Here is a 27,796-nt window from a genome sequence, read left to right on the forward strand (position 1 = left end):
GTGGAAAAGAAAAAGTGCAAAGATCTTCATTTGCCGCGTTGGTACCTACGCGAGAGCGAATATCTGTGGAACGGTATTACACACCCAATTGGCTTAGTCCATCTTCGGCATTGTAAACAGTTCCACTGGAGCATACATAGTTGCTATTGATACCTGGTTGCTAATGGTGACGGACGAAGCATAACCGTTGTGGTTTTTAAACGCGAACATTTGCATTAACTGGGTGCTGGAATGATTGAGAAGGTGGATGAACGTATATCTCTCGCTCCCTGCTGTCATTGAGTGATTAGTCTATGTTGACGCTTTTAGGAGTGGTTTTATTATATTTCACTAATGTCACGACAAATTTTTGTAAGGAGCTATATAATAACCAAATGATAGAAAAAAATAGATTCAAATTGGTATGATGATTGGTGACAATCACAATTATCTTTTTTTCCCATCTTATACCATCCTAAACACTCCGGTCTACCCTTCGAGACATCATATTTTATTTAGAAAACAATTTAGTATGCCATTTCCCAAATTCATCCGACTATATATTGAAAATGTCAACAACGTTAAAACTGTTTTGACACATCCACCATCCCGAAGTGTGATATTTCAACGGCTGTAAGAACACATGCCCAAAGCAAAAATATTTCAATTCAAAATTCATACTTCGCAGCCGGTCATATATATATATATATATATATATATATATATATATATATATATATATATATATATATATATATATATATATATATATATATATATATATATATATATATATATATATATATATATATGCTCAGAAATACTGACTCGCTAACGGATTTTCCGCATCATCGCAGGATTGGAATACTATGACCATGAGAGCGAGAAAAGGGAGCGAAAATATTCCCCCCTCTCCCCTACCAACCACCACTAGCCGGAAGCTATATCTGAAGTCTGTCTGACTTAGGACTGACTGGATTGGCTGACCGACTCTGGGAGGTAGGGTAGATGCCATTCACTTTGACCCTCAACTGGGAAATTGCTGCTATAAAGACCGGCAGCATAAACATAGTACCGTAGACCATAACTTGGCGCTGCCGAAAACCGACCAGCCGGAAGTGCGACGGGGATTTTTGGGTGGGTGGGAGTATGATGGGAAATTCCCTGTCTCTATTCCGTGGAAAGTATTCGTTCGGCGCTCACTGAAGCTTAGGATCGACGTCTTCCACGTGAATTAGCAAGTAGATTCCGAGCGATGATATACATTTTATTATTAAAAATTCACTATCGACCCGTTCCTGGCGTTTTATTTGAATTTCCGCGCGAGTTCGGAAAGACGATTCTGGGAGATTGTCTGCGGGGGGTGGTGGTCGCTGATATAAAGCTGTTAGAGCTGTTCAGTTAGATAAACATTTTCGCCTTACCACCCGACGCCTCCGGCAAACAAGGGCCCGGAATGAAGCACAAAGTGACAGAGTGAAGTATTTTTCCTTGTTTGCAGTGACATTTGAATGTTTATTTAATCAGTTGCTTTTTGCTGAACCTGCGACTTCTAGCTTTGCATGGCCATGTGGTTCAACGAAGGGACTCCAGGGCTGTCGAGTTGTACCTAACATACATGAGCGTATATACTGAATGATCTTATCTTTTTTTCCGTTGCTGTGGTAACTTTTAAGGGAGCTCCGCCAGTTGTTCTTGGTGTGGGGAGACACTATTAGAATCATTTGCGAAACTATTTTTATCTACAAAAATAAATAATAACAGATGGACGGCTAGAAGGAGCGTCAGAAAAGGGATTACATCATAGACTAATTGCGATGAAGCGCCATAAGCTTTTTCTGTCTGCTTTTGAAACTTTTCAGCCTGACTCGATGTAGTCCTATTTTCACTGTAATGATTCAAAAACCTTATTTTGGTCCATCTATGTTTACTGTAGAATCCGATTTCTAAATCACCTATGATAATAATGTCAAGTGTTGCATAATTTATAATCATTGAAACATGTTTATTACCCTAACCTAGGTCCCATTTCGGATAAAACGAGGGGTTATGTGCAGGGTCACTTGAACCACGCTACTGGAGCAATGATTTATTCGAAATGCCCTTCGTATTTTCGTGTTTGCCAGGCGGCTTCTGGCGCGTACCCATTGCTGTTCCGCCGTATAATTTTATTTCTCTTGAAAGTGAAGATATATAGAATGCCCGCCGCAAGGGAAGATGCAACGATTTCGGCAACCGGGTTTGCGGAAGAAACTGGTGGACTGGGAAAACGAACGGGAAACGAGTCTACGCCTTGCGGAAATAGAGTGGTTTAAGTTGTCTGGATAGATTTATTTTTGTAGTACTGTAAGCTCGGGTGCACATCTCGCTTTCGATCTGGTCAAATTTCCTCTGACCCGGGTGCGGTTAGACGCACAGTCCAGCCTACAGGATTTTTTTTGTTGTTGAGTGAACAAGCTGATGAAGTTAGTAGTTAATGAAATTATTTTTGAAAAATCTCATTTCCTTAAGATTTAAAATTGAAGGATTATGTTTAGTAAACGGAGAGTTGAACAAACTTGAATGATGGGTTCCAATTTAATTTTTAAAGTCAAGGAGATTTTTTGGCGAAGCTCAATGTAATGGTGGTGATGAACGATGAGATATATCCAACCCTAGACGGCAAGGACTGCCATGGGACCGAATATTTAACTTCTTCTTCTTCGAGGCACAGTGGTTATTTTGCCAAAATCAATGATGATCTATCAATTACGCCCAAATCGGCAAATTTGGGTCAATGACGTCTTTGGAGGAATTTGTGGACAATAGAAGCCTTTTCATGTGGTGTTGTGATTTTAATGATTAATGTCCCTGAAAGTGAGATATATTTACCAACTTTTTGGCAAGTATATTAAGATGCCAACATCTTCGCTGACGACACAAAGTCTTTATCGTTTATATTTTCGACGTTCTTGGTTGTTGTTTGTGGATGATCCCTTATAAGACAATTTTCAACATAACTATTTATTTATCATGCTGACAAATTCGGTACCGTTGTTCGGGTTTTTTCAATTGTTCAATTTTGACGAATTATAATCCCTTTATGGATGTATTTTTATCATATCATGATTCATGAACATTTTTCTGACTGATTGGTGCAAACCTTGTGTAATTCCGTTCAGTACAATGGAAGTTACCAAGTAAAAACTCTACCCTCTGTTTTCCGAAATTTCGAATTGATATTGAAACGTTAGTCGTAGTCACGACAAAAGCTGTCCATATGGCGATTTAAAATATTACATGGACAATAGAGTGAGACACGGTTTTATGAAAAAAAAAAAAATAAAATTTCGCTCCAAACAACTTTATAGGCTCCATTTCTAAGCTCGATTGGTGAAACTATATTCTTGTGCCAACTGTTTATAGTTTACATGCACACCTAGAAAATATCGTGTAGATTTACGTTTCTTGACGCTGACATATACGAGCATCAAAAATGACTTTTACGTTTGATTTTAATTTTACATGTCGTTGAATTTCGTAAATCGCGTAATTTATCCCACATATAGCGTTTGTTCTGAATGGCAGTAAGTGTAATTTTATGTCATTGACCATGTAAAGTACACATGAAGACTTTTTTTTCATTAGGTCCAATCTGCAAATGAGAACCCTCTTTTTTCGCTTTCTCTTTCGTTTATTACTGCAAAACCATAAAACTTTTTAAACATTTATCAGTATGTTTAGAAATACCAAGGTTTTAACTAGCATATTATGCAAACAGTTCAGGGGGAATCAGAAAGGTGACCGAGTAATTCGCGGAAGAGAAAGTAGGCTCTCTTTTGCAGATTGGTCCTATTGAAAAAAAAGTCTTTATATTTCATGTAAAATTGAACGGAACACGGTAATGTTCTGTCATTTCGTGAATTACGGTTTGTTAAATTGTGTCATGTTTGCAACTACATCAACGATAAAATTCATATTTTTTTGGTGTGTATGGGTAAATCGACGTTCGGGATTTCGTATGGGTAAATCGACGATTACAAAATAATTCTTACAAGAGTCGCCCATAGCTTCCTAAACATAAGACGATACAAGATTTTTATAGAAAATTTTCCAATCAAACAATGTCTTGAAGACCGCGAAACAATATATTGCTTGTAGAGAAAGTTAATAAGCAGAAACCGACTAATGCTCTAAAGATTGATGAAAATTTCAATTTTCGTAGCATCACTACTGCCGACTTTCCCTTATTATGTACCAAAGAAGCCCCAATTTATCCCTCAAAATAATCGTGAAGTGACCAAACTGTTCAGATCATTGATTCACATTCTAGACCACCGTGCAGTGACGCTAGAAATAATAAATGTTTTATAAATCGTCCGAGCATCAATCGGTTTTTGCTTAATAACTTTTTCCACAACCATCAGATCATTTCATAGTCTACGAGACATTGTTTCTTTGCTAAATTTCCTATAAAAATCACATAACGATTTACTTTTAGGAAGCAATGGGCGTCTCTTGGAGGAATTATTTTCTGAAAGTCAATTTTCCCATACGAAATCCTATGTAAGCTGTAAACGGTGGATGCAAAAATATAGTTTCACCTATCGAGCCCAAAATTTGCACAATTGTTATGGGACCCAAAAAGTTGCTCGGAGCAAGAATGTAATTTTTGCCCATCCTGATGGACAAGCTGGGGCCTACTTTACACACTTCCTGATCTCAAAAAAATCCATTGTAAAAAATATAAAAATTAACTAATTTTATTTACTTTTGTCGAAATATCATTAATGCATATCATAGTGTTCAAAAAAGTTTTGCGTACGATAATGCCCCAACCAGATTTTGAAAATATAAGCAAAACCAAAAAAAAAAGTTTTCAATAAAACTTCAGCCGGAACCACTGGCACAAGTCACCTGAAAATCTTGCAATTTTCACCGTTTCGTTGAATTTACAATGTTTTATTTCGATGAAATGTATCAGAAAAAGTTATATTTGTTGTCTCTTGCTTTGGGTTTTATTTATTTAAATTTTTTATTCTAAGTTAGTTTGTTCTGATTAACAAAAGTCAAAAAGTTCCAAAAATGGCATTTTAAGCCACTTTTGAATCACCATGAAAAAAAAATTATATATGATAAAATCTTAGTTAAAATGTTGTTTAGCATAAAAACATGAATTTCTCATCAATACTCATCGATATGTGTGAAAAATGTTCATATTGGAGGTCGAATTCCCTTAATGATGGTTACAGTTAAATAATAGTCATTTTCAGCAAAGGTAATTGTCACTTGTTGGTAATTTATAAACATTATTTCGTGCAAAATCATGAAACTACTCAATTGAAACCATAAAGATATATTTCATTAGGAAATGTTTAAATTATACAGGGTGTTTTGTTCTAGGTTAAGAGCCTCTCGAGGGGTGATTAACTGCCACATTTGGAGTAAAAAATCGTTCTACAATGCCATCAAATCTCAACCGTTACAAAGTTATTGAACTTTTTGTGTTCAAAACATATTTGTCTTAAAATACCTCTAACTTAAAAAGTCTCCAGCTAATGAGTTTAAGTAACCTTTTCAAAGTAATTTGTTTAAAATTTAACAATGTTGATCGATTTTTCGTTCATTTCTTGAAAATATTAATAATTTAATAAATTAATTAAAAATTAAAATTCAGTGATATACAATATATTCAACAGGAAAATGAAGTCAATCATTTAGTAGGTAGTTTTTCCTGTTGAGTTACGTGTTAGTAGGTTGAAATATCTCGAGAAAAGTGTGATTTTGCATAGAAATCATTGTAGTCACAACTTTGCCATTGAAGTGTGTGAAGCAAGACGCGAAACAATACGTCCGTTTGTTCCGCTTAGCGCCTGCAGCGCCGCCTGAACCTGAGTAGCTGATGCAATAATTTCACGAATGGAGGAGAATTCTTTTCAGAAATCTCATGAATTTGTTTATTCAGAGCTAGTGACATCGTTTCATGTCATTTTTCAATGCTTGTCTACATAAATATTTTCCTTTTTGTAAATACGTGCCAGAATCAAAAATATTTTTCATTCTGGAAGTGCGAATATATTTTGCAAATATCCAATTGATACGTGGATGTATTAACGCGGGGGTTATTATACATGAAGGCAGCCTCAGAATGAACGTGTAGGAACAGGCATTCTTGAAATGGGTCGTTGGATATACAATAGAGCTATCGCCTTTCATTTCCAGGGCCAAACATGTGTACATCTATCGACGAAAACAAATATATCATTACATAGATGCAGACAAGTTTCTTCCATAACAGCACTGCCGTGGGAAATGGACATACATTTCTTGAAAAAATTAATAGGTAACATCATCATTTTTATAACTCTGATTGTTAGTCTTGACGAGCTGCATGATTCGTTCTTTGGTATGATACACTTATCTTTTCTTGTTTTCGTGTGTTTGGGTTATTGAACTTGGATATTTTTATCTACGGCACTTATTGTACTTTTTTTCTCTTTTTATTTGAAAGCCAGGAAAATTTCACAGAGAAAAATGTATTAATACATTTCAGATAAGTGAATTTAGTATTCTTTTAGATGTAAATTAGTTTAAAGTTAGTGTCATTATTAGCATTTTCGTTAATTGTCTTAAAATAGTAAATAATAATCATCACCGTTATTATCATGGAAATAATGCATCTCAGCAAGTTCTACAATTCTTTTTTCGACTCCATTCAATTATCTCTTTTTGTTTCGACGCAAAATCATTTTTATCACATCGTTTCATATACAAAAACAACGATTTAGAACCCACTACATTTGTGGTGACGTTATACTGTGTTAACTATTAAATAGCAGCGAAAAAAAAGAGATATGGACAAAGTGTCAAAAAACAAGCTATAGAGAATGTTAAGGGGCACCAAATGAGCAATAGTAACGATAATTCTTGTTGATAAAAAATTAGAATAAGCGCAAAACTTCCCGAAAAACGCTAATTGTGAGCTATTTTACTAATAAAAAGTTATTTGGTACCCTTAACGAAGAGATATTTGTATATAAATCGATAGAAAATTTTCTCAGCTTTCCAGTGGAACCTTGGAAATAACGATATAAAGCATATTTTTGTGATAAGAGTCTTTTAAGCACATGCAAGTCGATTACAGGAAAAGTTTAGTAATGAAATTGAAAAGAAATGAGAAGAGATAGAAATATGATGTTGAAGAACAAATTATGAATCGCTCTAAATCATAACTTTTGGATAATAGATGATGTTGTAATCATAATTCATTATTTTGAGAAAATTAACAAAAACCTCCTTAAAACACTAACTTTCAACTACTTTACAACTAAAAGGTAATTAAAACTGAATAACTGAAAGATATGAGAACACCATTCAATAGGACATTATCTCACCTTTCGAATGGAACAAAAAGATTTAAAATACAAAGCATACTTTTTAACTTAGAGGTATTTTAAGACAAATAAGTTTTTTACGCAAAACGTTCATTAACTTTGTAACGGTTGAGATTTGATGATATTTGTAGAACGATTCTCCAAATATGACAGTCAATCACCCCTGTATTTGGCGACCAAATTGCGTGTAAATATGCATAGGTACTTTTCTTATGCAAAAATTGCTTAACTCTTTTTATTTGGGTTTTAGTTGAGTAACTTCATTGTTTTTCACTAAATCATGTTTATAAATCATCAACAACGAAAATATGAAGATATTTTTTCGCTGAAAGCAACTATTGTTTGGTTATTAAGGAAATCTCATTGAGAAAGTTCAGTATGCACATTTATGTTGCATATCATGTTTTTATGCAAAACCATGGATGTTTTCATTAAAAAAATATTTTTGTAATGAAAACTTATAACAACTTGAAAATGAGCGTTTTAGCACCTTTTGACTATTGTGCTGATTATTACAAACTAAAATAGCATAATAAAAGTTCAAATAAATTAAACTTTTTTTGATATATTTCATCAGAATAAAATAATGTTAATTCAATTAAATTGTGAAAATTTCAATATTTCCAAGTAGCTTGCGCCCGTCGGTATTATAATGAAAGAAACTTTTTTTTCGATTATAGAGGCTTTAACGTTAAGGTCATTCGCCTCTTTGGGTTAGTAAAACTCTTATGAAAAATTTCTAGCACTATGTGCGGGATCGGGACTCGAACCCAGGTGCGCTGCGTACAAGGCAATCGATTTACCAACTACGCTACACCCCCCCCCCTGAAAGAAAATTAAATTTCTTGTTATTGCTTCTATTTTCAAAATCTGGTTGGTCAATCAATCAATTGTCAAAGCGACTTGAGTGGGTTGTCAGCGCATATTATTTTTGGGAAATAAAAAGCAAAAATAATGAAATATGGCGTTCTCCGTTTATCTTGTTGTCGTACTAATCGATTGGTTCGATTAATCTACCACAATCGATCGATTATTGGATTATCTTGATTATTTGGCAACATATAAGCGATAAATAAATAATTCGTTAGTGTTTTCGAAGAATTCAACTGTTTTCTCTATGTATATTTGGTGTAGGTTTACCACGAACTCTCATTAATGCAATTTAAACGAAAGACTCAGCCGAATTTTCGTCCAGCCAAAAGATTTCAAGTTTTGAAAACGATTCGACCATCGTTTGATGCGACATTTACCCTTATAGAGATAGTAGGATTAAACCATTTTGTACATAAAGGGCACCACCCACCTCAAATCACAAAATGAAGCGACCATGCTGGTGGGTGAACTTTCCAAGAATAGAGGGATGTAAATCTCGGATATCGTCATACTGCCAACCAACCACTGAAAACAACGGTCAGCGCAAAGCTATCAACAAGAAACAGTTATTTTAATCTTTTGGGCATTGTGTGCAGATCAAAAGAAACTGTTACTTTTAGTCTTGCCGTGGGGGGTTTTCGAGAGAAGTGAGTCGCTGAAGCAAGAAATGGAGTATTCGCAATGTGAAACACTTATGAAGGGTAAACATGAAGCTTAGGTTTACGGAAGTAGCCTTTATCCAGTTCCATCATGTTAGGTATACAGTATTGATAACGTTCATTGAATTGACCCTGGCAAAAGGGTTCACTTTAAATACCTAAACACGTGGTTGTGTGTGACAGCGTGAAAAGTAAGATACCAACCTGTGTATATGGATAATGAGAAAATCGAGGTATGGCTTTATGATCTGGCTACTTTTATATTGTGTGGCTTTTCTGAAGAACAAAAGAAACAGTTACTATAATTATTGCTGTAGTAATCTGTCGAGATGAGTGAGTAGCAGAGGCAAAAAGTGGTCTCCGACCAAATATGATGACTCGCATAGCACCGAGCATTCAAAATGTGGAACCTTTCCTGAAGGTGTAAATGGAGGTTAGACTTTCGGAAGCCGCCTTTATTGAGTTCTACCATGTCAGGCATTCAACATTCATAGCGCTCAACAAATTAGCACAGACGAAACCATTCATTTAAAAATCACGTGGTTGTGTGTGTGACAATGCTATAATTAAGATCCTCCTATATATGGACGATGAGAAAATCAATGTGCCGCTACAAGATCGGATACCGCTTACTTGCAGATTCATGTCATATTTGGAGGAATGGATTCCATTCTGAATGGCTGGATTCCCAGTTTTTCAAATAGTGTTTATGTGCTAAGAATGTCGGTGGGCCGATTCATTTGCTTCTTCCTGACCCATAATGCGATATTACCTTTACGCAGAGAATGCATTGCACACATCAAGGTCAAATTAATGCGTGCATTTTCTGTGAAAAAACGGCACATTACGGTTTACATTGCTCAGAAACCGCTGAATATAAACAATTGCAAAATGTGTGGCGGTTGCTCAGGTTATATTGACAACGGGAAAAGCTACGTCATGTACCTCAAAATCTACAACCAGTACCATCATTGAGGAAGTTCACACGTGTGAGTGTTGTTGCAGTAATAAGTGCTAAGTGATTTTCTTTCTATAAGTGAACAATTTCTGAGCAGTTTCATTCAATAGATTAAATTCTGGGTAGTTTCCATTAGTAGGTTAAATTATTGAAATATGTATTTTGCATTGTTCAAGAACTATGAAATCCGAAATAAAGCTTTCAAATGTTCACATATTTTTAACGCGTTTTTTCGCGGGGGATACAAGCCACGTAAATGAAAGACGCGTTAATGAAATAAATTTCAAAATCCTCGTAAATGAAAATCAGGTAAAAAAATACGGCGCAAAAAGCGCGTAGAAAACTGAGTGTACTTGCTTAATCTAGGTAATCTTATCAAGTCCTAATGGTTTTGCAAGATTGATGAAAGGTAATAGAGCTAAGGTTCTTATTCTTGCTTTGAAGTGACATTAGTAGATTTTTGAACCCATTTTACATTTTGACTTTTGTCATAGTTTCAGAGATCTAGGAATTCTTCCTAACTAGAAAAATCAGTCGATACTTTTAATTCGTAAGTCCAATGATATAAACAGTATCAATTTGATAAAAAATTAGGATCTGTGAAAGAATATACTTAAAAAGATAAATAGTTATTCTCAGTTGTCTGATAGTATTGTCGAAGATAGTCTTTAACCCATTCCCCACGAGACATAAACAAAAACATGTGTTTTTTCTCATGATTTATATGAATACAACATGATTAGTATCATTGAAATTGAAAATTTCATAAAGTTGAGATAACGCAAACTTCGGGCGAAGTTTCAGAAATAGTAATAGTAGCATGACGCCTGATCATGAAACTAGGAGTTGAACCTATTTTCCGCATCTACAAATCGCCTGCCTGATCAGAAGATTTAAAGCAGATTTTGACATTCACTTTGTTTCGCTACGGTAAACTTGGATTTAACATTGATATATTCATATCCATGAAGATAACCTTGATGTTGATTTCGTCCTCCATCACGGCGAAACACGATTTGATTAGCAAATGCTTGTAAAGTTTTGTGAGACGGATTTTTTTAGATATTTTTCTACTCTTTCCAATTTGGCGTATTCTACACCTTGTAGACGTTGCATTTTCAAGCACCCCTAAATACTTTAATTTCTTGAACATTCATTTTTGTAACTGAAGAAAATTGTAGTGTTTATTGTCTTAATTTTGGAACTGTTTTCATTAAGAACTTTTCATATTTTTTGCAGTTTCCAGTGACTAACTCAAGTCTTTTGAATTACTACATTTATGTAATAACTAGTAAGCTAGAACGCGAGTCGATAGTTGTGATATAATAAAATTCGTTTACGAATTATACTGCACGCTCTTGAAACAAAATAAATTTTATTGTCAGCGTGGTCGCGCCCTGTACACAACCTTTCAATTGTTTCCGTGGCCTGCAGGGCTGAACCGATCTTAACAAATCTAGTTTCAAAGGAAAGGCCTAACGTGATGTGTTTCTGGATATGTTAATTTTCTGAGATATGGATGATTTTGTCAAAACTCGACATGATTTACGCACATAACTGTCAAGCAAAGCAATTTAGTCACTCAATAAAGAATTGACATTTTTCAAAAATTAATATGTAAGTTTGCTGCAAAGATAAAAAGCAAACTTGTATCCAAAGTCAAGGTGTTTGACCCTTGCATGATGCATTGCCATCAACCGTGAGTTTGATGGAATATGAATACGCAGATCGTGATGTAATCCTCCTAGTAGTGAAGTAAGAGCTTTTTCATATAGTTCACATTCATATTATGCTCGGAAGATCATTGAGAGCAACAGCCTTTTTGAATCCATGACTTCTAGTGAAAAATTAAAGCACATGTGATACTTGCTAGGGTAATGAAATGATACTTATGTTTCTATCATCACGTTATTCACACGATTCCGTTGGTTAGAGCAGCATCTGTCATCTTCCTTCAACGCATTGGTTCAAATAGTAGCACGATAATGGGGGCATTCGATTCTAGTTTTCGTTGTGTTCAAACGAAAGTATTTCATCATTCTCAGACCGTTTTACATTTGTTACAAAGGATTTTTCATGACCAATGTGACTAAAACATATTTATTTGTTTACGTTTTAACGACATTCAATTAGCTAGAGATTACTGGGTAGGGAAAGTTATGAAACTTGGCCGGTTGTCACGGTAAAGATAGATACGTCTACCTTTATCAAGGACACATGATAGTGAACTCGAGTGATTCGTAGTTATTCTGCCTAAGCTCGACCCTCATTATCAGAAGGCAAAAATTAAGCCCGCACGATATTAAGCCTGTTCTAATGACCCTGCCACTTCTAGTTTTCCGATCTGTTTACTTCACATCCTTGCTCTCACTTGAGTACTATGGCTCTAAGTTTCATAACTTTCCCTACCCAGTAATCTCTAGCTAATTGAATGTCGTTAAAACGTAAAAAAGAAAATGTGACTAACATAGTCGAAATAAAAAAAGGGAAAAAACATATTTATTTGGAAAAATTTTAAACTTGTATTACAAGAATGTTTATGGCTCAAAAGCAGTTTATGAGTCCAAGGACACTTACGATGGCCTCTTGCTTTTCCAGGATTTTAGTGACTTATTCTGATAGTTTGAACTATTTTTTTTTATTTCGTGGTAATGGTTTGCAAAGGACTTATTAATACATATCTCCGGATCAAGAATTCCGAACGAAACAATTCGCAAGTTATAAGGATAGCTGGAAAGAGACTGCATTGTAATCGACTGGATGTAGGGCTTTTGTATAATCGGCAATAAAATAATCGCCAATATAGCCCATGTGTATTTACTTCTATGCAAATTAAAGCATTGAAATATCTACCTTTCTCATTTATTTAACATAATTTTTCAAATTAGTTTCATTAATTTAGTTTATTTAATTAATTTCTGTTCAGTAATTTCTTTTATTCATATTATCCAATTTAATAATTTGAGAACGCTGCCATACAAACGAAGCATCGTTTGGTTTAAGCTTTGTTGGAGCTTACCGAATATTATAGGCTGGCGGAAGTTAATCTGGTTTAATAAGAGTTAGTACGCCTACTATAAATAGAGATTTTGGTCTTTCGGTAAAGATGTTCGCTAAATCAAGCTCTTCAATATTTCTGAAGCCAACATATTGTTTTCCACATTTTAAATAACATGTAGCAAATATCTCACTTGAATCCCTCTAATTGTACCACGAAAATGAAGATCTTAGATCATCATAAATTTATGGATGATTTATCGACCGATTTTGGGAAAAAAAACAATGCGCAAGATGGTGAGCAGCGAGATCAAGTATATCCCCCACGGTAAGTTCCAGAAGAAGGATTTCCTATGACTGACCATCAGTGGGAGAGGGATGTCCTGGCTAACTACCGCAAGGTCGCTCATCAAGATGTGCAATCATTGTTGTAAAATGATATTGATTATTTGGATGGTTAGCTGCCAAAGTTTTCTGACATAATGCAATTTCGCCACACATCACTGAACATTTAAATGTATAGGAGAAAAATATCTTGGGGACACAAATGTTAACATTCAAACCGAACGCATCACTTAACGACACTCAAGACAAAACGGCAACACAACGCGAATGAGGCATTGTGTCTATATGAATTTCTTCATAAATTAGCATATAGGGTCTAAGCTCATAATGTTACTCCAATCAGTAACTTTGCAATAAAGTACCATTAACAGAAAGAAACGTATATAAACTGAGATATCCGGTTTTTTTAACTCTAGACGACAACTCGTCCAGATTATCCGAACCCTAGAAACTCTATGTCAAGTCCTAAACGACAGCAAACTGCATGAAGCTGAGACTCCCCGCGATGCTCTCTGCGCGTTTGCGATTTATAATGAACCTTAATTATATTGTCAATAGTTGCCAGCTCAGGGTCTCCGTATAAGTGTGAAGAAGCGACTGTATAATTTTTCTCATTTGATTGCGCATAAACTGTTGTGCACAAAGGATGGTTAAGTGTGAATAAATGAACCGACTGCACCCAGTCGCACTTTATCTAATGAATGTGCGGCTTCCGCTAAGTACACACCACCATGCATGCCAGGCTAGAAGGAAGTTCATTTACATGCATGCAAAGAAACCATTCGGCAGACTCTTCGTCGCCGAAACATGCAAGAAAGATGTTACTCACTGATTTATTTTTTGTTATTTAGTGGAAACATTCGTCTGTTTTTTTTTGAGAGCTGGTTTCCGTGGTGTGAAATTTTTACATTAATTCAAACAAACAATAAAACCAGTGCGAATTGCTCGAATCTCTACCATTCGTTTAGAGCAAAAAAGTGAATTAGAAACATTGCGTGGGAGGGAAAGGCAAAGAGAAAGGTGTTGGCAGAGCAGCAAAAACCAGTCAGAGCATTCTTCATGTCGGTTCGCTTTTTTTCCGAGCAACCGTTTTAGCATGATGTTGACTCTGCAAACACAACGAGCAATGAGTTGGTTGGTGGTAATTTTATGTTATTACGAAGGTTAATTTGTTGCTACAATTAAAGGTCACGCGACGTGATTTGCGGCTGTTAACTTTGAGCTTCGTAGAGTGATACGATTGTGGGTTGAGGTGGCTGCCGGTTGTATTTGCGAATTCACACTATTAGTGTCAGCGTGGGGGGAATCGTCGTTGTGGTAAAGCTCAAGTCAAACGAAGGGTAATTTGTAGACGGTAACTGGTCAACGGAAATGCACATGCAGCAGTGTCATGATTAATATCTTTGATATGATGTAATCGGAAATAACAATTGTTCTTCAATGCTCACTGACTGCACGCACACCGTGCAGGGGGAGTGCGTCAAGTTATTTGAAAAATAATGTATGCAAAGATGTGCATGTTAAGATACAAGTACTTCCATAGTTCTGATGTTTAACAGTGCTATCTTAAGCTTATTTGTATGCTTTTCTCATAAAGAAAGGTTAGGCAATCGCCTAGAACTTCAACTTATTAAATAAGGCCTGGAAAAAAATTCCGGGAGGGTGCTGCTTTTGGTATCGTCGATCCTATCGGAATTTGGAGAGACGTCAACCGATCCCGATATGCCAATCCTCTTGCATTACCGTGTGAATGGGAGGGGGGTCTATAGCCCCTACTAATATTCTGATTTTTTTAAATTATATTTATAAGTATGATTATAAGGTTGAAGACATATGAAACTAATTATCTCATTGTACATCACATTTTGGCAAGCCATGTAATCATGACACGAATCGATAGAAATCAACAGATGGCAGAAGTCCGTTGAAATTACAGGCCTAAAAATACAATTTCTTCTCTTGCTTGTTCTAAAAATTATAATTTCTGTTGCAAATTATAAATGTCGTCAGTAAAGGCATACATCGTATTCAAACTTTAACGAGGTTTCAATGTCTCGATGCATAATTTTACACCATGGATCGCATTCCCTTTATGTGCAGTATAGTTAGTATAATTTTATATGATTTTTTTATCTGTGTAGTGCATATTGCATTGGCTTGCTAAGTTAAACTAAGTTTAGATTTCATTAATTCTTTTTCTTGCGGGACATCACATCTTTTCGTTTTTTTTGGAGCTAGCGTCAATCCGACGCTAGCCTAGCCCTTTTACTAAGTTAGTGTTGGATTCTGATGAGACGAAGTCGAAATGCAAATTCTATAACTAATTTAATTATAGATTTTGTGCTCTTCACGCGCAAATATGATTTTAAACCGTTTTTTCCTTAATGAAGAAAACACCTAAATTTTTCTCCGCCATGAGAAATACAGCATAGAACTGATTTAACTTTTATCGATATCTGAAGAACTCTTATAGCCGTAAGCACAAAGCCGTACTAACTGTTTTTAAACCGGATTAACTTTTAAACCGGCCTAAAATATTTGGTAAGCTTTAATCAAACGATGCTGTCATTTATATGGCTGCGTTCTGATCTGCGTTACACGTCAATGTTAAAAAACAACAAATTCAAGTTAAAGAAAATGAGTAAATTCATTCCGATATTTTCTTGCAGTAAAATAGCTTTTCTTCGTTAAATATCTCGTTCCATAGGGTTTGAGAACAATTTTGTCAACTTGTTGCCGATATGTTTCTGAACATAGAACTTTAACGTGTTGGATAGTTGAAAGTTGGTCGATGATGTACAGTACTTTGTAGTGACATAATAGGCACAAAAGAAAATAAATTGATATACATATGCATGTTTTTATTCAGTTTGAATAGGCGCTCGTCGAGTTAGAGGTGGCTGAACCATCGGTTGTAATTGGTGCCATGATAGTTATTTCTCGACAAAAATATGATTACTGGTTAAAACCCAACTGTCAAAATTCTCTTTGAAAGGAAATTCCGGACAAACCGTCGCTGGATAAACACAGTTCATAGCAGTTAATGGAAGAGAACATTTTTCTCTTTTGTTTACTGCCAACATCTGTGATTGGCGAGTAACGGTTTGTCCGGAATTTCCTTTCAAAGAGAATTTTGACAGTTGGCTTTTAAGCCGGAATTATATGTTTGTCGAGATTTCAAACTTTGGTTAAAAAAATGGTTAAAATATTTCAATTTGAATTTAAAATGAACTGTGAGTGTCATTCTAATTGAACATGATACCTATCGACGTGGGGGAGAACATTTATTTTCGTTTCAAGTGAATTTTCACAAGTTTGAAATAAAGATCAATTATCAATGAAGGCCTGCGAATTAAAATTATACACGTTTTTCAGCGAGGTTTAAATAAAAAGTAAACAAAGATCAAACAAAAAATTAAACTTTGACAGAATGATCATTTATATTCACGAGCCTTATATTTATTTTTTTTGCACTGTAGCAGACAGAATATAGATATATTTCTATAATGCATCAATGCAAATTGGAACGATTTTATTTGCTAACAAAATTTCTATGATTTTACGAATAAAATAATAAGTACATTAAAACATAAATGAGAGTTTAAAACATCCTAGCAATATATTTTTACCAACACCCTGTAACTATTTGTGCCGTTTATACGCAATTTTGCTTCAAACTAACTTATGATCATTACAACAACTGACAGAATCTTATACGTGTTTAATTATTTCTATAGAGTTAATTAATATTTTAATATGACGTATTCCATATTTATGTCGTATTCTTTTCTGATTCGCGGTTCAAGCAATGTTTTGGAATAACGTACCGGTTGTTCAGAACTATTGATGCATATGCCAAAAATCTAAATAAATATATTGATCACCGTTGTGTTCACAATAAATTTCAAAATATTTTGTGTTCAGATGTTTTACGTGATTTTATTCTTATTGGAACATTGCGCATATTTAAAATCAATTATTTACTCTTAGCTTAGAGTATTTGTGGAGCTAATTTCTAAGCTGTTAACATTCTGATTCAATTTGCTAACCACGAGTGTAGGAAAATTCATAAAGTATTGCATTTTACGATCTATATCCAATTGTCATTTGTTTGGATCTATCCCCTAAAACAATAATTTTCTTCCGTTATTTACTTTCTTTGATGTGTGATACAATAGATATATGGGCAATAATTCGTGAAAATATGTTATCGATTTATATTAACGAATTAAATGGTCCTGCTTATTCTCTTAGCGATAAGCAAAAAGAAAAGAATCAAAACAATTCCTATTGTAGTTCTGCTTCTAATTCACAAAAACAACTTTGATCTGAATTGATTGAATTGATCTCAATTTATCCAAGTCTACTGTAACCCTTTGATGTGCAATTGGAATCAAGCGTGTAGAGAGAAGGAAAGAACGAGGAAATAAAAAATGCGGGTAGATAAACACGGTAAAAAAACTTTAACCATTTTAAGTATTCAAATTGCCCATTTTCGGAAGTTATTCGAGCTGTCAAAAAATGGGTATTTTTTTGCTTCTAACAATGGGTGCTTTTTATTCATTTCACAACTACTCGATGAGATAATGTCAATGGATATACTGATCTTAATAATGAGTGAAAAGTCATTAAGAATTATTTTAAGCGAGTTTACCTGCAAACTAAGGTTCGTAGCGGAACCTGCAAATTACCGGCGTGCATCTGAGTACGTGGCGGAAACGGAACATTTCGGCAATGGTCGTAAAAACGGCTGTTTAAACTACTGAGGATGTTGCAAATATGCGCAAGTTTGGAATTTTTAGAGCAGCCAAAAGATCCAGCCACCAAAAATATATCAAGTTGGCAGTTTTATTTTGTTAAGTAGTTAAGGAGACAATAATGTGAAATGAATGTTATTTTATGTTTTTTAATTCAGAAATAATTCTATTGACAGTATTTTTCATTCTGGCGCGATTTTCATAAATATTTTTACGCGTTTTTTGTAACAGTTCTGCGAAAAATAAAGGGTAAAGCATACCCAGGTTGACGTACAAGAGCTGTATTCATTTATGGATACGAACTCTTTACTCATTTAATGGGTTATTCCACTTTTATTGAAAATGCGTAGTTTTCGACGCATTAATTGGTATTTTATTTTATTAGTGTAGTTCGACAGTGCTTTCCTACCTGATAAACTGGCTTATTTATTGCCATCTTTATTGCGAGCAAATGGAGCCATATTTATCCAGAAGAAAGCCGAAGAGAGGATTGAAAATAACGAAATGTGTGCAGGAGAAGCATGACAAATTTTTGTATATTTTTGTCTTCTTCCGGTAACATGATGCTGCCATTTGCATTGCTGCGTTCTGATCAGCAATACACGGCTATGTTAAAAAACTGTACAATAAAGTTAATTTAAAATTCACTCGACATCTTGTTGACATCTTGTTGAATGGGATTTATAACATAAGTATTGTATCAAATAAAATATTTTTTTCGAGCAATTCCATCACAAGATGGCGGCTCTGCATCATTTTCACCTCATGAGCGTTTTTTGGAAGGGGTCCATGGTCGGAAATCTATCTCCCGTGATTTTTTACCTAGCGCCAAAAACTAAAGTTTTTCTGATTCCTTATGTCAATAGCGATGTACGTAGGATTTTTTCGATATTTTGATTTTAAGCGAAATAGCGCAGTTTTGAGTGATAAAACGTAGAAAATGTCATAAAAATCTACACAAAATCAATAAAAAGGTAAGCAATAAAAAATTTAATCCTGCGTACGTGACTGGAGAAATCAATTTTGAATATACTGTGAAAATGTCAAAGCGACCAAAAATCATTTGTTCGAGTTACATTTCCGGCCAGTGGTTTCGAGAAAAACGCGGGTAAAGTTTGCAGTACATATGGGTTATACATAAGAAGCGTTGCGGCAAAATTGAAAATTTCTCGACAAACGTATGATTACGGCGTAAAAGCCAACTGTCAAAATTCTCTTTGAAAGGAAATTCCGGACAAACCGTTACTGGCCGAATACAGTTCACATCAGTTAACGAAAGAGAAAACTTTTCTCTTACGTTTACTACCAACGTTTGTGCTTGGTGAGTAACGGTTTGTCCAGAATTTCCTCTCAAAGTGAATTTTGACAGTTGGCTTATACGCCGTAATCATATGTTTGTCGAGATTTGTATATTTTTGAATTGTTTTCGTTCTCCATGTTTTGGGATATCATTTTTTACATCCTAAAGCACATTTTAGACTAATAAATTAAAAAAATCGATTGTTTTAAAATTTTACAGTGGAGTAACCGCTTAAACAATTTATTATTTAAGATCCATAATTGACTAAAACGTTATTTTGCTAATAATGGTGCATACTATCGAGAACGTTATAGAGTTGTAATGTTAGGCGCTAGCCACTCCAAGGGCTTGAAGAGCTTCTCTAACATTACACTTAGTAGTCAGTTCAGCCAAATCTGACTGTTCCAAATTAAATCAAATGCTTATAGAAAAAGAGTGGAAGCTTACATCTTTTGAAAAGTTTGTATCAGTTGCGGTTCTGCAACACATGAAAAATGCCAGAAAAATTATTTATTTGCTTCAGATAATTATGTCGTCCAGGGAATGGAAATCTGAAATTTTAGCCTGGTGGGGCTTATTATAGCATCCTACCCAACTAGTCTACTAACCATGCATATAGAATTTGGCAGACCTACTTTGCTGAAAATGAAGTAATTCAAATTATCAGCACGACTACCCAATCAAGCCTGAAATACCAAAAGTCCAGTAATTTTAATTAATAAAAATTATAATTAGTTATTTCCTATAGTCTGCCATCTGTCTGATAATGAATTGACAATTATAAATTTACAAATTGAACCTGATACTGGATGCAGACAAAATTTCTTGGACCAATCGTTCTGAATTTTGCACAGTTCTTCTTCTTCTTCACATCATTGCCCAGGCAACTACAAGAGCTTTTTGCAAACTGCTAAATATTATTACTTTACAATAACATGTTAATCGTTGTTTTAGCAATAATCGGACTTTGGTTTCAAAGCACTACGAAAAAATCGAAAATCGACCAAAAAATAAAAGCTCCCTTGACTACTTGTGAAATGCTGTGAAAAACAACTGTGCAAATGTCTCAACGTTTGGTCCAGTAGATTTTGAGTTATGGTGTACAGTTTTCGATGTGGCGTCAGACTGAAAAGACAATCTTTGCATCGAAAAAAAATAAAGTATCCAATTTTTTGCCGATTATACCTTACACAACCCCCCTTGAGCTCCGACACGATTTAAGCGATTTTTCCGTATTCAACTAATTTTGCCAAGTCATCTGTCTAGTCTCAGCTTTCACAGCTCTTTCATACCCTGTGCATATCTGTTCTATCATAAAGAATTAAACGAAAATTTGTACTACAGCGGAAATGCAAATCGTTCAAGATATGCTAGAAAATTATAAATTACGAAACAATACAAATAAGCCCCGATAACATTTAAATAACGATCAAAATGATAATATTTGTAACAGTTTGTTTGCCGTCATATTTAAAAGTGTTACTTAGGCTATATGGCATGGCTTCATTTACAGTTTTTATTCAATCTTAGTGTTGAACTCTTTCGAAAGCAGTAAAAATATAAATAAACTTCCACTTGCTTATGGTGTTCTTTGAGAGAAGATAAACCGAGAAAAGGGAACAAATTGTGATTATATATTCTTTTCCTCGTGTTAAAATAACTAAAAAATGTGAGCAAATTAAACTTCACTCATTTTGATAGCCATAGGTAAACTAACGAACGAAAACAATTTTCATCTCTGAATCCAATTATAAAATTTCGTTCGACAGTTTTTTTCAATATGATTCGACTTCTGCTAACCTACAATATAACTCTTCGATGTGGCATTTTGAAATGAGCGTGTAGCACCTTCTAGATATAGGACGATAAAGAATATTTCAATAGTAATTCTTCAAAAGGGCTAATGAGACTTTTGTAAACAAACTTATTTCGCTCATTATTCCGCTACCGAGTTGAATTTCATGAAAAATACACATGAATCAACATCTTTATCCTTGGTAGAATCAATTTCAAATGTTTTCTGTGTTGAAATGATAACAAATTAGGAGAAATCAGCAAAACAAAAGTTTGTTTACAAATTTTATTAGCCCTATTCAAATGTTGATATGGATTTAAAAAAATGCATTTAAAATTCGATTACACCTGTTTTTCGTACGGGATAAAACTTGCTTACTTGCACTCATATGATTTTTGTGCAACATGGGCCATAATATTGCACATAAAGTTCGAAAAGTTCATAAACTAACTAACGTACTAACGTCTTAGGCCGGACTAAACTCGGGCCTAAAATCAAAGATAGTACCGTGTGGCGGTACCAACTAGATTCAAGCTTACCGCTATTCATGGTTCGACGTGGGGTTTATTTAAAAAAAAGTTGTAGGTTTATTCTTAAAAAGTTGTAGATCGACTCATTTCATAACATTTGCTGAGGATGCAAGAAAACTTTATTGCACGCATGAGAAACCTAAAACTAGGTTTTGGAATGCATCTTAAAAATGAGTTTAATCGGTTTGCAAGTTTTTTTTTTGTTTAAACTATAAATTGAATTGTCTGTGATCTGCAAAGAAGCACTAAATCATATCGTACCGAAATAGGAAGAGATAGGTTTAGTCAGCCACATGCCAATCACACAAACGCCGTTGTGAATGCCAGTGAAAATGTTTCTCCAAGTATCGCTCGTAACGGATGCCACTTCTTCATATTCCAATATGAATTTTTAATGTGATACGATTTGGAGCGCGGTGCTAGATCATGTGAACGTACTTAGATTTCAACATCATCAATTAAAACATGGATCTGGATTTTAACGTTGTCATGTTCGATTTAGTGTTACATGTTGTTCTTTGCAATGAAGTTTTCTGCCTGGGTTAAACTTCTCAGCTGTATATATGCTTAATATTAAGCTCTTGTAACTGTTTCAATTTGCGTGCAAGTTATTTAGGTGATGCGCGAACAAGGCCGGCGTAACACTTTTTACCCGATTGAGTAGTAAGATAGGTAGTAGGGTGGGGGTCTATGTATTACTAGAAATGTGCCACATTTTTACAATACACTCGCTTGTATTAGAAACGCTCAAAATTTCTCGCAATGTGTTTGTTCGAATTAAATGTCGTTGCGATAATTTACCGTTCTCTCCGATAAAACCTTCTTTTCGAGGGTAGTCTTTGATACAAATTATATCCATCTAATGCATCCGGCCACTGGCTAGATATATCGCGCGATCAAACTAAACAATACTCGGCCGTGATCGATATCGCCATCGTCCGACCAGATAAAAGTTTATTATATGTGAGCGACTTTGAACAGGTAAATATGTCTGATCGCTTCAAGCTTTTTACGAAGAAGTATCTTGTCTACGTACCTGATCCGGAAGTATACATTGATGGTGTAGTCTCCATCAGTCTAATTTCGGGCCTTTTGACATATCTGCTTTTCCGAACTTTGTTCTTTTGAACTGGGCTCGTCTACCTGTTCATCTTTTCGTGCAGTGAGGCATGAACTGCACTCGTTACAAACAATTGGGCCATACATCTACCCATTGTAAAAACAAGGCTGTGTAAAATACGGTTGAAATCATTTAGCTTTTCTTAGCAGATCATTCTTTAAAAGATTGCTTCAGTTATTATTATTAAATTGTTATATGGTGAAAGCGGGAAAACATTTAAAGACTTTTAAATTTAAAAACTCGAAAATTTTAACTGATATTGTGGATACTTTATTTTATATTTTATATTTGACATTTGTTAAAATAAACGTTCTAAAGGGAGTTGTCTACTTTATATATAAGACCAAAATCGAGTTTTTTTGTTTGAATTGAAGGAATGCGCTACAAAATATTCAGAAGACTCGCTTCTTTGCTGGTGGTAATGGTTTTTGGCGGGGAGATACTAGGCGCGACTGTTGTTGAGTAAATATTTGCTCTTGTCAGATCCGTAGATATTGTTTTTATAGCGGTGTGTGGCATAGCAAAAGATAATAGTCTGCTGATTACGGTTGTAGTAGGCGGACTTTTCGTAGCTAGTTTTGCACAAGGTTTTCCGTGGTGCAGTGCCTTTTTGAAGAATTTGCACATAGCGATCTATCTTGGCTGCATGACCGGTGTTGTCTGATTATAGACCCAATTTTCGGTTGATCTGTTTAAAATAGTTACTTATGAAGGAATTGCTTTATTCGGAAGAATTCTCAGCATATGAACAACGTTAGGAAGACCCCGGGAATGTTTCAGCTGTTATGGAATCCACTGTTCCGTACCTCTCTAGCGCCTTTGTCTATATATATACGGGGAAATTGTAGTTAACGTTGCAGAATTTGTTGCTGTGCTACATGTTGTTCCGTAGAGTGAATAACTGTACTTGGTTAATGGTTGATATGGTACTTTACTCAAGCAGCACCGCTTGTTGACTAGCAGTTTCAACAACAAAATTCATTGAAAAGAAGCGTACATAAACCATTATTCAACTGATTTAGCAACTAAAAAAGCGCACCAGCAAAAGATTATGGTTATGCAACAAACCGCGGCCATTACATGTTGCAAGTGTTGTTTGGGTACTGGGCGTTAACTTTTGAGATATTGAGCACAATCTGCTCTTTTAGTAATTATTTCACTTCCCGGGTACCTGATCTTACATGACGCTTACAAAAAATAGCAACATAAACCATCTGCAGTGGGGTTAGTTTTTGCCGTGTATCTATAGCGGAACGATTTTTTGCTTCTACTCTGAGTGAAATGAGAAGGTAGACTGACCTTATTTAACCGATAATTAAAATGGATATTTTTTGTATTTTTGTATTTCTATGGCACGTTAAAGTGGTTGTTCAACTAAGGATTCACTGCGTTGAAACAGAATGGTAACTTTGGGCCTCGCCAAATCTGCTTGTGATATCTATATGAATCCAATTGTTATGTACAAGGTGGGGATGTCGGATCGGTCCAATTCAACCACCAGCACCAACAACCGGTTGTCCGATGCACTCACAGTTATTTTATTGGCCTCCGACTTCTTATTACTGCGTTCTCGGGTTTTCTTGGATTCAGTATGATATAGGTTTGTGTAAATTGAAAGTCTTCTTGATTTTATATTTTCGAACGAGAGTTGTGAGTTGCAGTTAGAGGTTGTTCCACCGCTGGAAAACTGTCGAAATGTCCATGCTATCTGTTGATGTGGCAATGTGAATCAGCAACGAACTGAGGGGTACGGCAAACTTACCAGTTTCCTATGTCTCCAGAGGTGCTGGCAAGTGTTGTACTAGAGGTTCTTTCGTAATGTGAAACGTACTGATGATTTTGCATACTGGCTGCTGAGCGTGTGTTTTGCGTGTTTTTGTGATCCCGAGGCATATGCTCGGAAAGGGATGAGCTGCCAGTCATGGCATGTTCTAAATTCCACGTCATACATCTTCGAACCAACTGAGGGACATTTCAGAACAGCAACCGGAGCATACAGCGGGCCTGGAAACGATCAGTGGGTAAGTACTACCATCTTTGTGAACCCGACAGAGGGTCGGTTCATGTGATTGGTTCGTCTGGATTAGCGGAGCTGTTCTCTCGCTATACTGCTTCTAGTAAGCGGCGTACTATACCATTTTGAGGTTTTCTTCGGGAGTTTGTGGTCTCGATTGGTCTGTGGGTCAGCCCTTGATCGTATCTAAGAGCATCAACGAACGGAAGCTTTCAAAAGGGATGCTTCGTGAGATTTTTGAAGGATTTGGCATCCTTCTATTGTGTCTCAGTTGTGTAAATAATTAACCACTAATTTTTCTTTTTGTATCAGGAGCTCCGCTTTGTCATAGGGTTTGGACGATCGCGATGGGCACTTGGGTATTCTGCGAGGGTTTGTGGGGCCCCAAAAATGTGGTTCGGAATGGCTTGGGTCTTCCCTGCCATTGCCCTAAATCTGGTAGGGGGGCAGGGCAAGGGTGCGGGTGTTCTGGGTTGGGAGAGAGGGTTCAATAAAGCAAGGTATTACAGTATTACTTCGTTTTCAGAGGGTTTGGAGTGAGTCAGACATAATGAAAAAGTTGGGGGTGAATTTTTGTTCGAATATTATTAGCTTTCAGTTGAGTGTATAGGTTTGTTTGTTGGTAACTGTGTTGTTATAGTTACCTCAGTAGAGGTTGAACGGGTGGAAGGGCCTTTGAAATCGATCACGGCTGTTTTAATGTTACAGTTTTAAGGGTTTCCTTGATTTCGTCCATTTCTATAGAACCACTATTTACTGACATAATGAGACTCTGATTAACAAATGCAGCAATAGTTGAATAGTTGAATGCAAGCGATTCTAATCAAGATTTAAGTAGGTATGTTTGGAAGGGTCAGTGGTGCCAGACTTGAGGACCGATGTGGCTCTCGACGGCCCTGTTTATGATATCGTTAACTGGATATTGAAAACATTCAACAGTGAGAACACACTTGAATCAGTTTTTTTTTACGAAATGCTCTCCTTGAGCTATAGTATGCTGCAATGGCTATTCATCGAACGAAGTCTTGGATTTGACCACTATTTACAGAAGCATTATTATTTATGAGATCAGGAGTTCTTAGAAGAAGTGAAAACATGGTTTTGAGAAAAACGCGCTTGAAGTTTTGCCAGATCAATTCATGCGTTATAAATATATAACTTCTCTCCGTGGTAAGCTTGTTTCGATTTTTAACCTCAAGAATTCCTTTGAATGTAAATGCAATGCAAATTGATTTTCATAAAAAATGTTTGAAATCATTTGAATTTTTAATTTATGAAGGGATTTTTTTTTATAATATTCTATAATATTTGTACTTATTCTCGATTTTTTACAGAAAGAAACTTTATCAGATGTACAGCTGCACTTGGCTGCATTACGCGGAGACGAAATGCTTCTGAAACGTGTTCTGGATAGCGGCAAGGTGCACGTGGATTGCCGGGATGAGGTAGGTGCTTGCTTATCGAACTTAAATTTAAAACATTCCGATTCCATCGACTTGGAGCAGACATTCCAAACAAATTGATGCCAATAAATCCAGATTTTTTAGGCATTTCACACCAACCGCTGTAATGTGATTAATAACCAGTTTTTTTCTACTGTATCAGGAAAAAAAAGTTTAAATATGGATTTGAACAGTCATGTGAAATATTTTATTTTCCATACAAACCGAAACCACAAAGGGTGACGTTGAAAAATGTGTAATCATAATTATTAGCAGTACATACTGCAAGCACCGAATTCTGACCTCACATTCGACGCCGGTGATTGGGTGCTGTAGCCTACGCTGAGCTGTCACACTCTGGAATGTGATAATTATGATTAAACTGAACCGAACTATTTCCATCCGGGGTTTATGTTTTTTTGTTGCTTCAAACAGTCACTGTTTTCGTTGCATACAACAGCCAGCAGCGGAACAGTTGTTTGCTTTTGTGACATTGTTTGAATATTTTCACCGGTGCCATGTGCCCTCTGGATTCGACATCTAAACGGATTAACAACGATACTAACGCGCGTATCCAAACAGAGCCTAATTTGATGGATTTAGCGCAAGCTAAACACACAAAAGCGATAGAGCTCAATCGTATATCATAGTATCGTAGTGCATATTCAAACTGCATACTGGTGGAGTGGAAACATATTTTCTTAATTGAATGAATTCGGTGAAATTTGTATAGTCAAGCGAGTACAATGTTTCATAAACTGCTCAACAGGTCCTCTCGCACGGGTCTGAGGCTCGACAGTAGTTTAGTTTATGACGCAAATGGAACCATCAGCGCTTCGGTCCGAAAATATTTCAATAGAAACTTCTTTTCGCACACGAGGAAAAATTCCCGGGATGTATGCAACAGTTGCCATGTCAACGGTAAGCAGCACGAGGTTGAGCGTATTCATTCTTTCTTTAGTGACAAGCCCATTGCCAGCAACTGTTTGTACTATCCTGGGAACTATCCTTTTTCTGTTTCTTTTAAGGTAGTTCCGTTAGTTGAGATATGTAAATGAAATATAACTTTCCGCATAAGAAAACAAGGAATTGGCTTATTTATTTTCAGTTATGTATTTTCTGACAGAAAAAAAACTCCTGGGTCAGCTTCCTACCAAGATCCAGTTATTGTATGAACAAAACTAATCCTTTGGTGGCTTTTAGGTATCAGATACCTAATCTCCAAGTACCTATAGAGTCGAACCGGATATTGTGGTACTTAAATAAAGAAAAATGTGTGATTACTATATACGTTAGCAAAGACTTAAATTGAGCTGGATCGCGCTTCCTATTAAAAAAAACGTGTTTAATCCACCTACAAGTGTAATGAGACATTTCATATAACTCTTATCACTCTCTTCGGATATTATATCGTTTGAGAGCATTTAGAACTTGATGCTTCGCGATGTTTTTGATAACACATACTACATGGGATAGTGGCAGGACTCAGAGAATCGCTCAAATCAGCATAGGACAACATCAGTGCTAGAAATCTCAAACAAAATCAATGGGAAAGCGAAAAAATGGCCCATAAAATAGACATACCAACGAATTATTGTTAATGCTCTGTTAATAAAATATCTATATTGTGGTGGGAAAACTGAATTTTCCTAAA

The 27,796-nt window shown here is 35.6% G+C and overlaps 1 protein-coding gene across 2 annotated transcripts in view; it reads left to right on the forward strand.

Annotated features, from left to right (window-relative positions):
* Positions 1–27,796, forward strand: part of LOC131679017 (ankyrin repeat domain-containing protein 29) — a 583,762-nt gene that overhangs the window by 58,018 nt on the left and 497,948 nt on the right. The window contains exon 3 of one of the 2 annotated variants that reach the window (XM_058959528.1): positions 26,035–26,145. In XM_058959528.1, coding sequence (XP_058815511.1) covers positions 26,035–26,145 — 111 coding nt within the window. The remainder of the gene's footprint in view (positions 1–26,034; positions 26,146–27,796) is intronic. The other variant, XM_058959529.1, reaches the window with a different exon arrangement.

Source organism: Topomyia yanbarensis, chromosome 2, assembly GCF_030247195.1.
Source record: "Topomyia yanbarensis strain Yona2022 chromosome 2, ASM3024719v1, whole genome shotgun sequence".
NCBI classification, from domain to species: domain Eukaryota; kingdom Metazoa; phylum Arthropoda; class Insecta; order Diptera; family Culicidae; genus Topomyia; species Topomyia yanbarensis.